Below are 16,151 nucleotides of genomic sequence, written 5' to 3'. Positions count from 1 at the left end.
GATACTCTTGGCTGAGGAAGGATAGATGTCTAGGAAAATGGCCAAAATAAGAGGATCTATACATTGTCTTATTGATATTGCGAGAAATTAAGAAAACGTCAACTGAAATACAGGTGTATGTTCTGGGTTTAGAATTAAGCATGTAGGCAAAAGTGAGAAAATTTTCAGTAACAGAATCCCAAACTAAGCACATAACAGTTCATTAAAATGTTTCATAAGAAAAGTATTCTTGCAAATGTAATTAGCAATTCAAATTAAACTGTGATAGGAAGTATTGGAATAAACCAAATGCTGGCATGATTCAAATGTTGAAGAGGGGGACACTATAAGTGGGGTCCACTCGCTCTCGGCTACCTATGTGCTGTGGGTTTACTACCAAATTTGGCAAAATGAAAAGGGCAAACTACATAGCTAGGCATCAAGAGGCTGTTTTCCTGAGTGTAGAATTTCCTGGAACATTCCTTATGTCCCCAGGTTGGGAGACTGATCAAGAAACAGAATGTGGAGAAAAACCGATGTGTTTTTCAGTAGACAGGACCTTCTGGGGATTTCCTGCTTTATGTAGCAGAGATGCAATCACCAAGGGGTTTGACTGCAGTGGAAACAGGCTTTTTTATCTGCCCACATAATTTCCCTTGATCTGCAACAGGCCCCCTGCCATGTCTGTGACAGCTCAAAGATTTTGTCTAAAGCTTAACTTATAAAAAGCTTGATTAACGCCTCTGATCTCCAAATCCTTAAATAGACAAATAGTCCTATAGCTTTTACTCTTCAAAAACCTTTCCCTTTCAAACTTTACCTTGTTGGAGGCTTCATTTTCCTTTTCACTCCAAGATAAAACTTCATTGAACTGAGGGAAAACATTTTCTCATATTTACTACTCTGTAAGGAAAACAAAGTAAGTTGTAATTAAATGGATTTTCAAAATACCTTTATATTTTCCTGGAGTATTAATGACTGGATTTAGAACTGTTTAGTTTCTCCAATGTTTTACGGATGTAACACCAAGTTTTTACTGAATGAAGATTGTTCTGATTACAATGTTATAGATTTAAATAGAAAACTTTGGATACGCATGTACATTTACAGAAGTGGATATATGCATACACAAAAACAATTTTTGATTCAAAATATCTAGGACCAGATATATATCAGAATTACTTTTCAATTTTTTTTTTTTAATTTTAAAACCACAACATGCATTATATGGTATAATTCCATCAGTGTTACCTAGGGCAGTGTCCTGTATTCATATAACTAAGGCAACTACTTTCATGTTAGGTTTTGCCACCAAATGCATTATGACCTTCTGTACTTTTTGGATTTAAGAATGAAGGAAAACATACTGTGAACCCTGATGGGTACATATTGAACTATCTGAAGTATCCATATTAATAGAATTTTTCACAAATAACTCATGAAAGCAGACTATTAAAATAATTTACATCCACCCAATCAATTATTCTCCATACACATCCTAACATACTTATTATCTGTAACCACTATTTTTCAAAAATCCTGAACACAGACCATCATAACTTCTATCAAACCACACCCACTTTATTACTCATCCTTGGATAACCTGAAATAGCTTTCATAAAGGTAACAGCCACAGGAATAATTATTAACACATGCTTTCCCCATATCCTAAAAATTCTGAAGGCAATCTCTTATTTTAAACTGTTAGGCATATAGCATTTATAGCTAAGAGCAAGAGGTTTGAGATATAGAAACCTGGGTGCAAATCTGGCTTGCTACTTAGTTTGTGACCTCACATTACTTTACTCTTCTTGTTTGTAAAGAGGGACAATAAAAATAGTATTTCATAGGGTTATTATTGACTAAGGAAAGGGTTACTGTGAAGGATAATTCTACAGATTAAATAAGACAAATGCCTATAAACTGTTTAGTCCAGTAATCATCATTAAAAAAAAGTGTGCAATAAATTACAGCTGCTGTTATTATGGACTTAGAACATATTGCTTCAGAGACACAGCAATATAGACAAATTGTAAGAATTCTAAGACAGTACACAAAAGCCCATTTAGCAAATATTGGCTGAAATTTAGTACAAAGTACATTTAGCTGAAATTAGTACTAGGTTCCATACAAGTTAACATATTACTATGACGTCTTCATGAAAGCAGTCGAATCTGAGAAGTAAAGGATGGAAAATATGTTTATAAAATTATAAACCACCTTCCATAGAGACAACAGGTCAGGAGAATACAGAAGAAGCATAAAGGAAAAACAAGCAAGAAGATTATCAGGAAGAATGCTTGGGTGACTAGTGGTGATAAGGCCATGATGAATTTACTCCTAGTCACGATGATCAATGTTTGCTATTATCATCATGGTAGATAATTTAAAAAACTATATATTTGTGGATTTTTTTTTTTTTTATGGCGAGGTTTCTAAAAATGAAATCACTGGGTCAAAGGCTAAGAACAGGAGTAAGATTCTGGTCAAACTGATAGGGTACATTTACTTCAAATTAAACATACACTCATATGTACATTCATTAGCAATTTTCACTTTTGATTTGGTCAACAATTTATCTATCTTTACACATTTGTCTGAATTACTTCTCTATATGTGAAAGAAAAAAACTGCCTTATCTTTTTAAATGGAATATTCTACACAAATTGTTTTCAATAATTTTGCTCGCTGTTTACGGTTATTATTATTATGAGTCAAGTATACGGTTTTTTCCTTTTGAACTTTCTTAACTATATCTCAACTTGAAAGCTGACAAATACTAAATTGCATGACCATGTAATGAGAAGCGTTGCTATTTTTAAAGTTAATTCTTTTGTTAATCTAGAATATATATTTTATATACAGTATAGACAAGAATTTAAATTAAAAAAAATTAACAATTATCCCAGCCCTACTTATTAAACAAACCTATCTGTAGATATGCATTTATGATGGTGTATTTTAAAAAAAGTAATATTTAATTTTTTTTTTAAGGTTTACTTATTTTAGAGAGAGAGACAGAGAGAGAGGTGAGAGGGAAGGGACCGAGAGAGGGAGACACAGAATCCGAGGCAGGCTCCAGGCTCTGAGCTGTCAGCACAGAGCCCAACGTGGGGCTAGAACTTACGAACTGCAAGATCATGACCTGAGTTGAAGTTGGATGCTTAACCGACTGAGCCATCCAGGTGCCCCCCAAAACTAATTCTTAATTACCTGACTTTATGATACTACTGCTATCTCTGTTCATTTTTATGCCAGGATCATATTATCTAAGTTATTTTAGTTTTATTGTAGACCATGACAGTTGGATGCAAAATACTACACAACTATTTTGTTTTTTATCAACAAAATGTTTACAAATATTCTTATCTGTTTACACTTTGAGGTGATTATTGTATCATTTTTGTCAAGTTCTAAAAATAATTCCTTTGAGATTTTGAAAACAAGTACATTAAACCTATAGATAAATATCAGACTTTACATACATTTTATTTCTATCAGTGAAGTTCTGTAGTTTCCTTCATAAAAACCTGACTTCTTGTTGAGGTCATTTTCTAGTAGTTTATGTATTTTGTCTTTTAATTCTGACTGAGGACTGGTTTTGAGGTACTTTTTTGTAGTGTGCTACTTTACTGAATGCTAAGGTGTAACACTGAAGTCTAATAAAGAGCAGTGAGGTAGCTTTCTAAAGCAGTAACTGTTTCATGTCGGAAAGAGTCAAAGCAAAGAGAATTTAGGAATTATATATAGTAGTGGAGCTTCCTGGCCATCTCTGTCAGAGACTACATTGGATTGCACCTGAGCTGAATGTCCCTCCTCATAGTTGAGAGACTCCTGTTCCCTTGGACTCCGCCTCAACGGAAGTGGCCAGGTAGGGTGAGAGGCAGTAATTCCAGGAGTATGGGGAAAATGGGAGTTGCACAGTTGAGATCAATGTTCACTATTATCATCTGATGAAGCAGGTAGTCTTAGTTTATACAGGACATCAGTAGGGCCAGGACTGCCTACATTTTGAAGTATTTTTGGCAATAGAGAGTCTGAAGTCATACAACTGATTCTCAAGCCACTCCTGACATGTAAGCTCATTACTTTATGCCACTAATGACAGAATTTGTGTGGAAGTCAGCAATGGTGGAAAGAAGCTTTTTTAGTTTCAGTCTTTAAATATACATAAAGTGGAACTGCAAGGATACTAACGGAAAGTTCTATAAAAAGAAATCTCATTTGGCAATGTAACTTTACTGTTGGTTTATTACAATTCTCTTTTTTGGTATGTGGATTTTCTGGAGAATTTCTTCAAAAAGCTCAATATACTAGGCTGTAAGGAAGTCTCTAATGTGTTACTCAGGCACTATAATTCAAAACAAAGTTTTTAACTAAGCCAATTAAATTAGTGTGTTTAAGAAATTATTCTTGCACTAAAAGGAGTTTGCTTATTAGTGCATGAAACTTTTAATGACCCCCCCACTTACCCACTTGTTTTTTTTTTTTTTCACACCATTAACAGTATAATGGTAATATTCTTTGAAACTTATCACCTTTTATGTAAATCAAGTCTGAAAACATTTTAATTAACATTTTCTGTGCAGAGTAAACTCTCAAAACAAAATATATCTTCCCCTGTGTATTACCCTAATTTGTTGTTAATGAGCATTCATAAATTATCTCTAATTAACACGTAGTCTTTTTAAATACACTTTTCAATTTGTAACTTCTACCTCCTTGTCAGTAAATCATTTTCTAAGTATATACAAGCATACACATATTAATGGTAAAACTGTCAAAAACAGAGCCAAATGTTTATTCAAATAAGGAGATTTGCACTATTGCTTATTTACTGTAAAATAATTTGAAATGTTAACATTGCCAATGACTCGACCATCAATATTAAAAGGGACAGACCAGCAACATGAAAAAATAACCAGCCACACAAAATCATGTGTTGAAAACAATGATAGTATAAGGAAAACTGTAAGTCGAGTCCCCTCTGCTTGCCTGAATGTGCAAATTAAAAGTATCAGCTGCATTAATTTATTCCAACAGATGTACAAACACATCTTTTAAGCACAGTAATTATAATTCCATAACCTGAGGTCACTGTTATAAAAACAAAATGTGTTCAGTGTCCTTAAAGTTCAGTGTCTTTCTGACAAATAGTGTGTCTCACTATAGGTAGAATCTAAAAAAGTCAAAATAGTAGCATAAAGTAGAATGGTTGTTTCCAGGGACTGGGGGAAATGCAGAGACAGTGGTCAAAGGGTATAAAGTTTCAGTTATGCAGAATGAACGTTCTGGAGATCTAATATATAGTGTGGTGACCATAGTTAATACTCCTGTACCACAAACTTTAAATTTGATAAGAGAGTACATCTTAAAATGTTCTCAACACACACACACACACACACACACACACACACACACACACACACACAGAGCCAGCAGATAACTATGTGAGGTAATGGATATGTTAATTAGTTTGACTACAGTAATCACTGTATCAAAACATCACCGTGTACAAGATAAATATACACAATTTTTGTCAATTTATAAAAGCTTGAAAAATGAGAAATATCTCAAAATTATGTCAACCCCCCCTCACACTTTTAGACAGTGTCATTTAAAAGAGTCATTAAAAGAGTCGTTTAGACTCTTTTAAACTTGATACTGTCACTCTCTACCAATTTATATGAATTATCTTAGACTGAGAAGGTTGATCCTTTCAAAAAGATATAAATTCTTAAAACGCATTCTGTTAAACAATATGACATTATCTCACAAAACCAATGTCTGGAAAAAAAAATCACTTGTCCACGAACAAGCTTCCTGTGGCAGATTTTTAAATTGATATCAGCTTGGGGGAAAACGCTATAAAAAGCCAAACTGTATTGATTGTCATACTTAGGAATATTTGGTACTGCTAAAATGAAAGAGACTTATCCTCTTTAAATAAAAGTCTGTCAGCAAAACCACCGAGCTAAAATAATGGAAAATTTGTATTTGTTTGGTAAGTCCCCTTACACGGAGGCTTTGGAGTCAGACAGTTGGGAATGCATTCTGAGTCTGTTGCTTACTGGTTATGTGATGTTGAGCAAGTTATGTAATACCTTAGTAGGATCCATTTCTTTATCTGTAAAGTGGGAATAATTACAGTACTAATTTCACAGGGTTATTATAAAGATAAAATTAGATACTCCAAGTGAAATGTACAGAACTCTGCTTTTTATAAAGTAACCACCTGAATGTTAGTCACTGCCATTATGATTGCACTGCTGTTACTATTAACAACTATTAACTGTTTCTAGCAATGTCCCATTGCTACACAATGGAACTGTTGGTTCCTTAATGGGACTAAAACGTTCAGGTTCATTTTTAAATACCCTAAGCAGGACACTTAAGAGTGACACTTAACCAACATATGTGCATAGAAGGGCAAAGATTAAGAAAGTCAGTCTAATGAAGATCAAAGTGGGTGACCCACTGAAGAAAACCAAAGAAAATTTAATCAGAATCAGTTCTAGACAGCTAGAATAATCAGCTGTGTAGTCCTGAATTTACTTTCACGAACACAAATATAAAGTTCATGAACCTTGAAATCTGATGTCTTCAGTTCACATAACCCCAAATTCTTCTGTGCCTTACTTCTGCAGACTCCACTCTTCCTCTACTAGAAAAACTGAAGGATGATAATAGATAATAACCATTTGATACCCACACAGACTCCCTGCTGGGTCTATGAGATGGCATAATAAGGTGGAGAGTTCAAGTACAGTATGTATTACAGCTCTCTGAATAGAGAGGGGTGAGGGAAGCCCCCCGCCGCCGCTCCCGCCTGGACAATCCACTGTCCTAATCAAAGGAGGAATGCTACTCAGATTTATTTTGCCCACATGGAGCCCTCCCTGCTGGAGGAACATGCAGGGAAAGCGGTCAAAGCATGTGGGGAGCTCAACAGAAGCCGTAATAAAATGAGATCACAGAGGTTTGGAAAGCTGCCTAAGAATCCTTTCTTCATAACTATTAACAGATGTTACTCGTCTGGTCTGTCTTTATACATCTCTACAACACATCACAGGGAACCACCACACTCCTAAAGCATGCAAGCGATATGAACCCAAGGGAATTTGATAATTCAATATAAAAAAGTGCCTTTAGATCCTGCTGTCATTCTACATTTAAAAGAATTGCATAGGTGTTACCTGAATCTCAAGGAAGTAGAGACGTTACTATATACATTCTTATAATCACCCAAACTGGATAGAGAATATTTATTTATATCACCCTAGAAAGATCCCTCCTGTCTCCATCATCTTGCTTCTGCAACAACCTTTCTCCACACCTCAGGTAGACACTTTCTGACTTCTATCATCATGAATGATTTTGCCTGTTCTTAGACTTCTTGTGTACAGACTCATATGGTACGATTTTGTATCAAGCTGCTTTTGCTAAACAAGGATTTAAAGATTCATCTGTGTTGTTACATTCATTACTTTTCATTAATTTTTACTGCCAAATAATATTCTATTGTATGAATGTATCATTCTTTTATTGATGATGAAACATTTGGAATGTTTCCAGGTTTTGGTTTTATGAGTAAAGCTGCTTATGAACATTCTTGAACAAATGCTTTTGTGAACATAATGCCTAGGAATAGAGTGGCTGGATCGTGGGTAGCTGTATGAATATTTTTAAAAAATTCCAAACGGTTCTATATAGTAACTGTGTGATCTTACCCTTCCACTAGCAATTTATGAGGAATTTAATTAATCAACATCCTCAGTCATACCAATCAGTGAAAACAATGTTGCACGGTTTTAATTTGCATGCCCCTGGTGACTATTATGTTGAGCACTTTCATTACAATGGTTTATTGACCATTCCTACATGTTCTTTCACATAGTATCTATTCACCACTTCACTCCAATTTTTATTGGGTAGTCTTTTTATTGTTGATTTGGAGTTCTTCATATTCGGAAAATGAGTTCTTTCTCAGATGTATGTACTATGAATATATTTTTCTCTATCTGGGACTTGCCTATTAATATTCTTAGTGAAGTCTTTGATGAGCATGCTGCTATATATATATATAATATTACATATGATATATATTATATATAATGTATATATTCAGGACTTCTCTGCACTAAAATAATGAGAAGTGCTCAGAAAGGTCATATGAAGTTCTTCACAGTGTTACTCAGTGTATTAATACCATATCCCAGAGGCTGCAAGAAATCATCAGCTTACTATGTGTTCTGTTTCCCACAGGGCTTGACTGCCAAGAGAGGACTGAGAGAGACATAAAATGAGAATGTTAATACCCACACAAAAACACACATGGGTTCAAATACTAAATACACAACTACCTTTGAATCCTTGTAGAGAAAGAGATACCCATCTCGTAAAACAAAATACCGGTCTTGAAACTTATTTCCAGACAGTATTTTAGATGGTTCTTCTTTAATTTTCAAGACTCCTTCTTTGATACTTTCCAGGGCCCTCCTCTCTGTAAAGTACAACATTACTTTTGTAAGTTAGGTACATTTTCATTTATTTGGAGTATAATACAAAACAATCTGTATTTTCAGTTTTGATAATACAAACTAACAATTTGTTTCTGACCATTAAGAAGCCTACAGTTAATTTCTGGGAACACGATGTTTCAGGGTATTTACATCTATTTATAATATACAGGCCTGCCTATGCTGTTCAATTGGCTACTGGCTAATAAGCACTTGAAATGTGGTTAATCTCAACTGAAATGTGCTATAAGTATAAAATATAGGCCATATTTTAAAGTTTTAGTACCAAAAAAAGGTAAAAATATCATAATTTTATAATACTGATGACATGATAAAATATTTTAGATAATGTGAGTTTAAATAAACTGTATTAGAAAAAAAATAAACTGTATTAGTAAAAATTAATTTCACCTGTTTTTTTATTTTTTTAATTATTTAATTATTTATTTATTTATTAGCATTTATTCATTTTTGAGAGTGAGAGAGACAGAGCATGAGCAGGGGAGGGGCAGAGAGAGAGAGAGAGGGAGACACAGAATCCGAAGCAGGCTCTGGGCTCTGAGCTGTCAGCGCAGAGCCCAACGCGGGGCTTGAACTCACGAACTGTAAGATCATGACCTGAGCTGAAGTCAGATGCTTAACTGACTGAGCCACCCAGGCGCCCCACACCTGTTTTTTTATATCTTTTAATGTGGCTACTAGATAATTTAAAATTACACAATTGGCTTGCATTGTATTTCTTCTGAACAGCTCTCAAAAAACCATGCAATCCATAGGTTAAAATGGAAGCCTCTCCCAGGATTCTGATTCAGGAACCCAAGAATTCTCAGGGCACTAAAGAAAATTCTGTACTTTTGAACCAAGTAAGGGGGGAAAAAAGCGCTAAGGCAGAACATTTATCAACAACTATGTTTCATGTGCAATGCTGCCAGAGTCCCACATTTGAAAATCATTTCAACTAATTCTATAAAATTTTTTTTCTGGTAAGAATACCAAATTTGTATTTGGATAAATTTATCATGTATACATGTATCAATACATCTCCAGTCTAAGACTTTCTCCTTGAATTCTAGACAATATTCAACTGCCTACTTGAGAATTAAAGAGCAGTGGGTAAAAAAAAAAAGGAACCTTAAGCCAAACACCATACAGTCGTTATGGTGTCAACTTCTGCTTTTCCTGGAAAATAAGAGCAATAACACATATCCTGCAGATTACTGTGGGCCTTGTATTAGATAAAGACCCACAAAAAAATGTAGGGTTGGACACTGTATCAGACTAGGACCTTTAGCAATTTTCTGCTAGTCAGGTGATACAATTTTTAAATAATCATGCATGGTTCCTAAAACGTACAAAATAAACTGAATGGTTTTAGAAAAAAAAAAACTCTTGGTCTTAAATCGAACAATTCCTTGGTTTAAAGAAAATGTGTACTTACAGAGCAAATAATACACAGTGGCTCACAACTATAATTGGCGTAAGAGAACAGAAGTAAAAAAAACAGAAATAGGTCCTTGTAATTATACTCAAATATGAGTATGGCATGAATATCTGGAAGTAGAAGTCCCCAAGACTAATCACATCACTGATGCTGCAAACAAATGTAATTAACAAACCCCAACAGTTTTCATGACACATTTACTGGCTGCATAGAACATTCTTTGAATCATACTATCATACTAAAACAGGTTCTTTTTTGGTAGTTTGAGACTTTAAGGTAATTTTTGAACCACACTAATAAATTTTGTCTTTTCACACAATCAATATTCACTTCCATAAAAATATTTCAAATGATAGAACTTTTCCAATTAAAAGACTTGAAAGAACATCTATTATAATACAACTGGAAGGTCAAGAAAAAAGTAAACATAAAATAAATATTCAGTGAAATTCATATTACATCAAAGCATTCATTTCTTCATGAAGTATTAAGGGTCTAGTATGCACTTGGTCCTAGTAATATACAACCTTGGAAACAAATGAATTAAATATGGGCTAGCAAATAACGGTGTGTCTACCGACAGAAGTGAGCAATTCAAAAAACATTCAGGAGGCTTAGTGATTCAGCTTATTTAGAACAGGAAAGTTGAGAATGGTATTCATAATACTGTTAGTTTAGAAATAGGTAAATCTTTTTAAAAGTTTAAATTATAATCAAGTTGTGAGATATAGATATTATATATTGCTTAAGCCAAACAAATTCCATTTATACTTTTTTTTTTTTTTTTTTTTTCTTCTCCATGGAGGGAGAGAAAATCTTAAGCAGACTCCACACTCAGTGGGAAGCCGGACCCAGGGCTCCATCCCATGACCCTGGGATCATGACCTGAGCCAAAATCAAGAATTATACGTTCGACTGAGCCACGCAGTGGCCCCTCCATTTACACCTTCTAATTGTACTTTTTCATTTAGATTTTTGTCCAAATGAATAAGCCTTTCAAGTTTTACCAGTAACCATATGTCCAGTGCCTAAGTAAACCATTTGCAGGTCAAAGAGAAAACAAGCTTAGGGAAAAAATATTGTTGCTATGTTTGGGTTCATACTTGTTAAAATTTATTTTAATAATAATTACATAATTGAGTATATTAGTTATATCTTGCAGCATACTTTAAGGGACTCAGGAGGAGGGCTTTGAGAGAAATAAATGTGAAAGATGAGGAAAGAATGAAAGACTCTGAAATAAAGATGTTTGGTAACTATCAAGGACTTTAAAGAATTTTTAAAGGCTCTCACAACGAAATTCTGGATGCTCTCAAAACGTCAAAAAGGAGAAAAATTACCCACTATGTAAATGACAAAATGAAACTACAGACTTTGGGGGCCATCGTGTGTGACTCGGCACGTAATAAAACTAAGGTTATGAATTAAATGGCTTCCAATCCTTCACTTTTCCAAACCTTTCCAGTACTGCTTGGTCCCTCAACAGTGGGGTACTTCACTCTCAGGTTTTCACCGCCCCCCTCTTCACCCCAGGCAGAAAGCTTACTAGGGTCCTCTGCTTCAGAGGAGTCTCATTCAGTACAAAGTTCATGCCAACTGTATCCACTGTACCTGCTTCCCAGACCCCATCCAGGTTTGAATTCAACTCTAGTTTGTCAGAAATATAAGTTTTATGCTCTGCATGTCTCTCCTGAGCTAGAGTTCAAACTTCTGCTATTGATCTTTGCAGTGGGCTTTCTGCTTCATAATTCTTGAGATTCTGGCCAGTACTCCTGTCTCCCTGCTATGGTTTGCCTTCACAATTCTGTGAGATCTTGCTATCTCCATCGTCCCTCACAGCACAGTGATTTTTCTAGATGTCATTTTTTTTAGCTTCAAACTTCAGAGCACTAGTATTTCTAAAGCCACATAGGCAGTCTTTCTGGCTATACCCCCTCCTATACTTATTCAATATACACTGAATCCCTCTGATCCAATCAAAACAATGATTTCACACGTCATATGGTCCACAATATCAATCTTAGCCATGCTGTAAGTTAATAAGCACAGAATATTTCTATGTAATACGAATTTAAAAAAGAAAATAGGAAAGAAAAACATAGGACACACCATGTAAATCTGCTTTCAATGGAAAAAGAAACCAGCTAAAGCAAATGAATCATGCACTAAAAGATTTGGGAAAATCATCTAATGTATTTGCAAATATAACACATGTGAAGATTTAATGCACTCCTCTAAGCACCTAATTCCTTCAGAGAAAGATTCTGGGATGTACCCTAATGGGTACAATTTCCTTTACTACCTTTGTCTTTCATTCCAACAGAATTCCGGCATTCTGTTATATCTAGAGAATCATAAATGCCTTTCCCCTTCTTGTTGATTACTAGGACATGGAAGGAACAAGTGAAGTTAAACAATGGGTCTTTCGAGTTAACACTGGAGATAAAGAAAATAAGAGCCAGTATTCTTGATTGTGCTATAATTTTGTTATTAGTTAGAAAGGCCCTTAAAAGTCACATGTATGAAACAAAACAGAATAGCCAAATTTGTTTAAATAGAATATCATATTACTGGGATGATGAAACTGATAACAATAAAAAAAGTTTTTCCAAACCATTTGAAAACCACAAGTTCTTGTACAAATGAACAATCCCTAACTAGTGGTCCCTAATCCCCAAAAAAGAACTGACTGCAGAGGAGGTGGAAGGATCCTGGGAAGGAGAGGTAGAGACAGAGAGAGGGGGAGGGAAAAACATAAATCCAGGAATGGTACTTCCAAATTATATACTCCTCCTTTTTCCTTCATGTCCAGTCAGCTAGCAAGTCAGCCACTGTTCTTTGAGAATTTCTCTTTGGGGTTCAATTCTATTTTATTCCCAATGCCATTACTCTAACCCCTGCCTTTTCTACCTACTACCTGGGGATTCCAGGATTTTATAACTCCATGCCCTTTGTTCTAATGGCTCCAGCAAATAATTCCAGATTTGTGTTATGCAAATGCTATTTTAACATGTTAATCCCCCCCACTCCACCCCATCTACAGCCTTGTTTTTCTACTATTTAATGCTTTACTTTTTTATCATTAAAAAAAAGTCTAAACTCCTTTTCCTGACATTTAAAGGGCTAAATAAACAAATTTCTCCTACCCATCTCTATAAAATATTAAATAAAAATATATTTATAGTTCACTTGATCATAATATACTGTTTGGAAAACTAATCATCTCTACACCATGTCTCAAGTTGATTACCTGAATAAACTTGAGAGAAATTCCATTTTTCTTGCTTCTATACAAATTCTATCCCACTTCTGTACCCACTTCTGTACTTATCCACAGAGATTTTTCTAACAATTCTAGTTCATATTTATTATTTATATCCCTACACTCTAAGATATAATCTAGTTCCTGGGTGTATAAATCCTATTTGCTTAATAATTTACCTCTTAGGTACATGATAATTTCATATTTGCTTTTTAAAACAATGTGTGCTTTGGACTTCCCTCCCCAACCTACGAGAGCTGACATAGCAACAGTGACTAAGGGCACACTCTGATGCTGGGTTTAAATGACAACCACATCTACAGGGGCACCTGGGTGGCTCAGTTGGTTCAGCGTCAGACTTTGGCTCAGGTCATGATCTCACTATTCCGGAGTTCAAGCCGTGTCGAGCCCTGGGTCAGGTTCTGTGCTGACATCTCAGGGCCTGGAGCCTGCTTCAGATTCTGTGTCTTCCTCTCTCTCTGTCCCTCCTCCCCCCATAGCAAAAGTAAATAAACATAAGAAAAAATGACAACCACATCCTCCACTCACTCTCAGGTAGTCATCTCTGAATCTCAGTTTCTTCACCTGAAAAATGGGGATACATATAATACTCACCCCATGCATTTGGTGGGTGAAGTGCTTAGAACAGTACTTGGCACAGAGCAAGCAGGGTATACTTTTCTCTGTACTACAAAGAAAAGCAAAAAGAGAAAGAACTACACTTCCAAGGGCCTCATGATTTATAGATTGAGTTTATAAGAATTAAAAAACTACTGATTTATCCTTGATATCAGTCTAGTTGGTAGGTTAGGACAGAATATATGGACTGGATTTGGAGACATCTTTATTCAAATGCTTGCTCTGCACTTACAAGCAAATGACCCTGATGGAGTTATGTATTGTCTCCATGCCCTCATTTCTCCATGTGTAGAGGCCTGGTTAAGACTAACTAGGAAGAAGAAATGAGATGGTGAATGGAAAAGCATTCAACCCAGCATGTGGCACAGAGTAAAATGCACAGTAACTAAAATGGACTGTTATCTTTTGTATTTCTTATATATGTTCTGAGCTAGACAAGAGAATATGAAAAAAAAAAAAAAGCCCATTTTTTTTCATGGTCTCGATGTGTCTCCCTTCTTTGGATGGCAAAGATTATTTCTTCAGGGCTGTCCATTATTCTTCAAGGCTGAAAAATTCCTTGTTATTCCACCTCTGCCGTGAACTTTGTAAAAGAGACAAATGGGCAGTTTCCAGGAGAGATACCCTCTTTAAAATATGCCATGACCAAGTAATAGTTGGCAGTATTCGCTGCCTAACGATTTCTTACAAATTAAAAATTAGGCAAGTTTTCCTTTGATGCTGATTATATAGAATCATGTATATTCCCTTGTTTGTTTTTTAGTATGGTTGACACACAATGTTACATTAGTTTCAGGCATACAACTTAGTGATTTGACAAGTTTATGCTATGTTCACCACAAGTATAGCTACCACCTACCCCATTATACTATTACAGTATCACTGACTATATTCCCTATGCTGTACCTTTTATTCCCATGTCTGTTCTTTCTGTAACTAGAAGCCTGTATCTCTATCTCCCCTCTCCCCATTTTGCTCAATCCCCCAACCTTTTCCCTCCCCTCAGGCAAACACCAGTTCTCTGTATTTATAGGTCTGATTCTGTCTATTTATTTGTCTTTTTTTTAATTTTTGAAGGACCTTGAGGGTATTATGCTAAGTGAAATAAGTCAAACTGAGAAAGACAAATAACCAGAAAAATGTGTGTATTCTTTTTAACTGGAAGGAAGCAGAATTTCTGATATATTGCAATCATTGTATGGCATTCCCTCAAAATTCATTTTAGTATAATTTAGTTCTACAACTGAGTAGAAACCAAACTGGATAATAGCTGCTTAAAAGTAATCTAATGTTTTGTTTTGTCTTTTAATGTGTCAGAAAGGCACAGGCCTATCATTCTTTTTTTTTTTTTTTTGTAAATTTTTATTTACTTTTGAGAGAGAGAGAGTGAGTGAGTATAGGGGAGAGGCAGAGAGAGAGGGAGATACAGAATCTCAAGTAGGTTCCAGGCTCTGAGTTGTTAGCACAGAGCCTGATGTGGGGCTCGACCTCACAAACCGGTAAGAAAGAGCATGACCTGGGCTGAAGTCACTTAACCGACTGAGCCACCCAGTCTCCCCAAATGGTACATTGAAAGTAATCTATTTTTTAGGAAAACCCAAATATGTCCCCTGACTCATTCCTAGTCTATTTTCCTCTGTGTTACTTGTACTGAAGAAGTGATGCTTAATAGAACTAGTAGCCTGTTGACATCTTCCTACAATTAGAGTCCCCATAAATAAGAAAACTGTAGATATAATTACCATTGAAGGACTGACTAGAAAAGTGCCAGAAATTCCATGTCATTTTACTGACAATGCAGCAAATTACAGATAGTAGAAACCACTTTTCTATTCTATTTTTATCCTGAATTATAATAAAATTTTAGAAATAAAATTTAGCATCATAGTGTTGTATTTAGGATACTCTTAACACATAGACAGTATTTTAGACTTTCCAAAGTGTTCATGTATTTTATCTTATTGCTCCTCATGCAATTTTTAAAAAAAGACTTTATTTATTTATTTTTTAATAATTTCTACACACAATGTGGGGTTTGAAGTTAGAATCCCAAGATCAAGAGTCACATGTTCTACCGACTGGGCCAGCCAGGTGCCCCTCATGCAACTTTCTATTCTAAAGTAGAAAGTACAGGTATTATGATCTCATCTTGTAAGGGAGAAAACTATGGTTCACAAAGGTTTTGTTACAGAACTAGGGAGCAAATGTCCTAGAATTACAATTCAGGTCTCTTAACATCTAACAAAGAATTCTTTTTATACTGAGATGCTTGTAAGTAATGGTCATTGTTCATCATGATCACTACAATACT

The 16,151-nt window shown here is 35.1% G+C and overlaps 1 protein-coding gene across 3 annotated transcripts in view; it reads right to left on the bottom strand.

The window, feature by feature from the left end:
• The window catches only part of ARAP2 (ArfGAP with RhoGAP domain, ankyrin repeat and PH domain 2), a 213,979-nt gene that overhangs the window by 24,268 nt on the left and 173,560 nt on the right, over positions 1 to 16,151 (bottom strand). For all 3 annotated transcript variants that reach the window (XM_042936649.1, XM_042936650.1, XM_042936651.1), the window contains 2 exons: positions 8,343 to 8,482; positions 800 to 882 (listed from right to left, as the gene is read on the bottom strand). In XM_042936649.1, the coding sequence (XP_042792583.1) occupies positions 800 to 882; positions 8,343 to 8,482 (223 nt within the window). The remainder of the gene's footprint in view (positions 1 to 799; positions 883 to 8,342; positions 8,483 to 16,151) is intronic.

This window comes from Panthera leo, chromosome B1 (assembly GCF_018350215.1).
Source record: "Panthera leo isolate Ple1 chromosome B1, P.leo_Ple1_pat1.1, whole genome shotgun sequence".
Classification (NCBI taxonomy): domain Eukaryota; kingdom Metazoa; phylum Chordata; class Mammalia; order Carnivora; family Felidae; genus Panthera; species Panthera leo.
The sequence above is the reverse complement of the archived record's forward strand: the minus strand, read 5'-3'. Positions and strand labels throughout refer to the sequence as shown.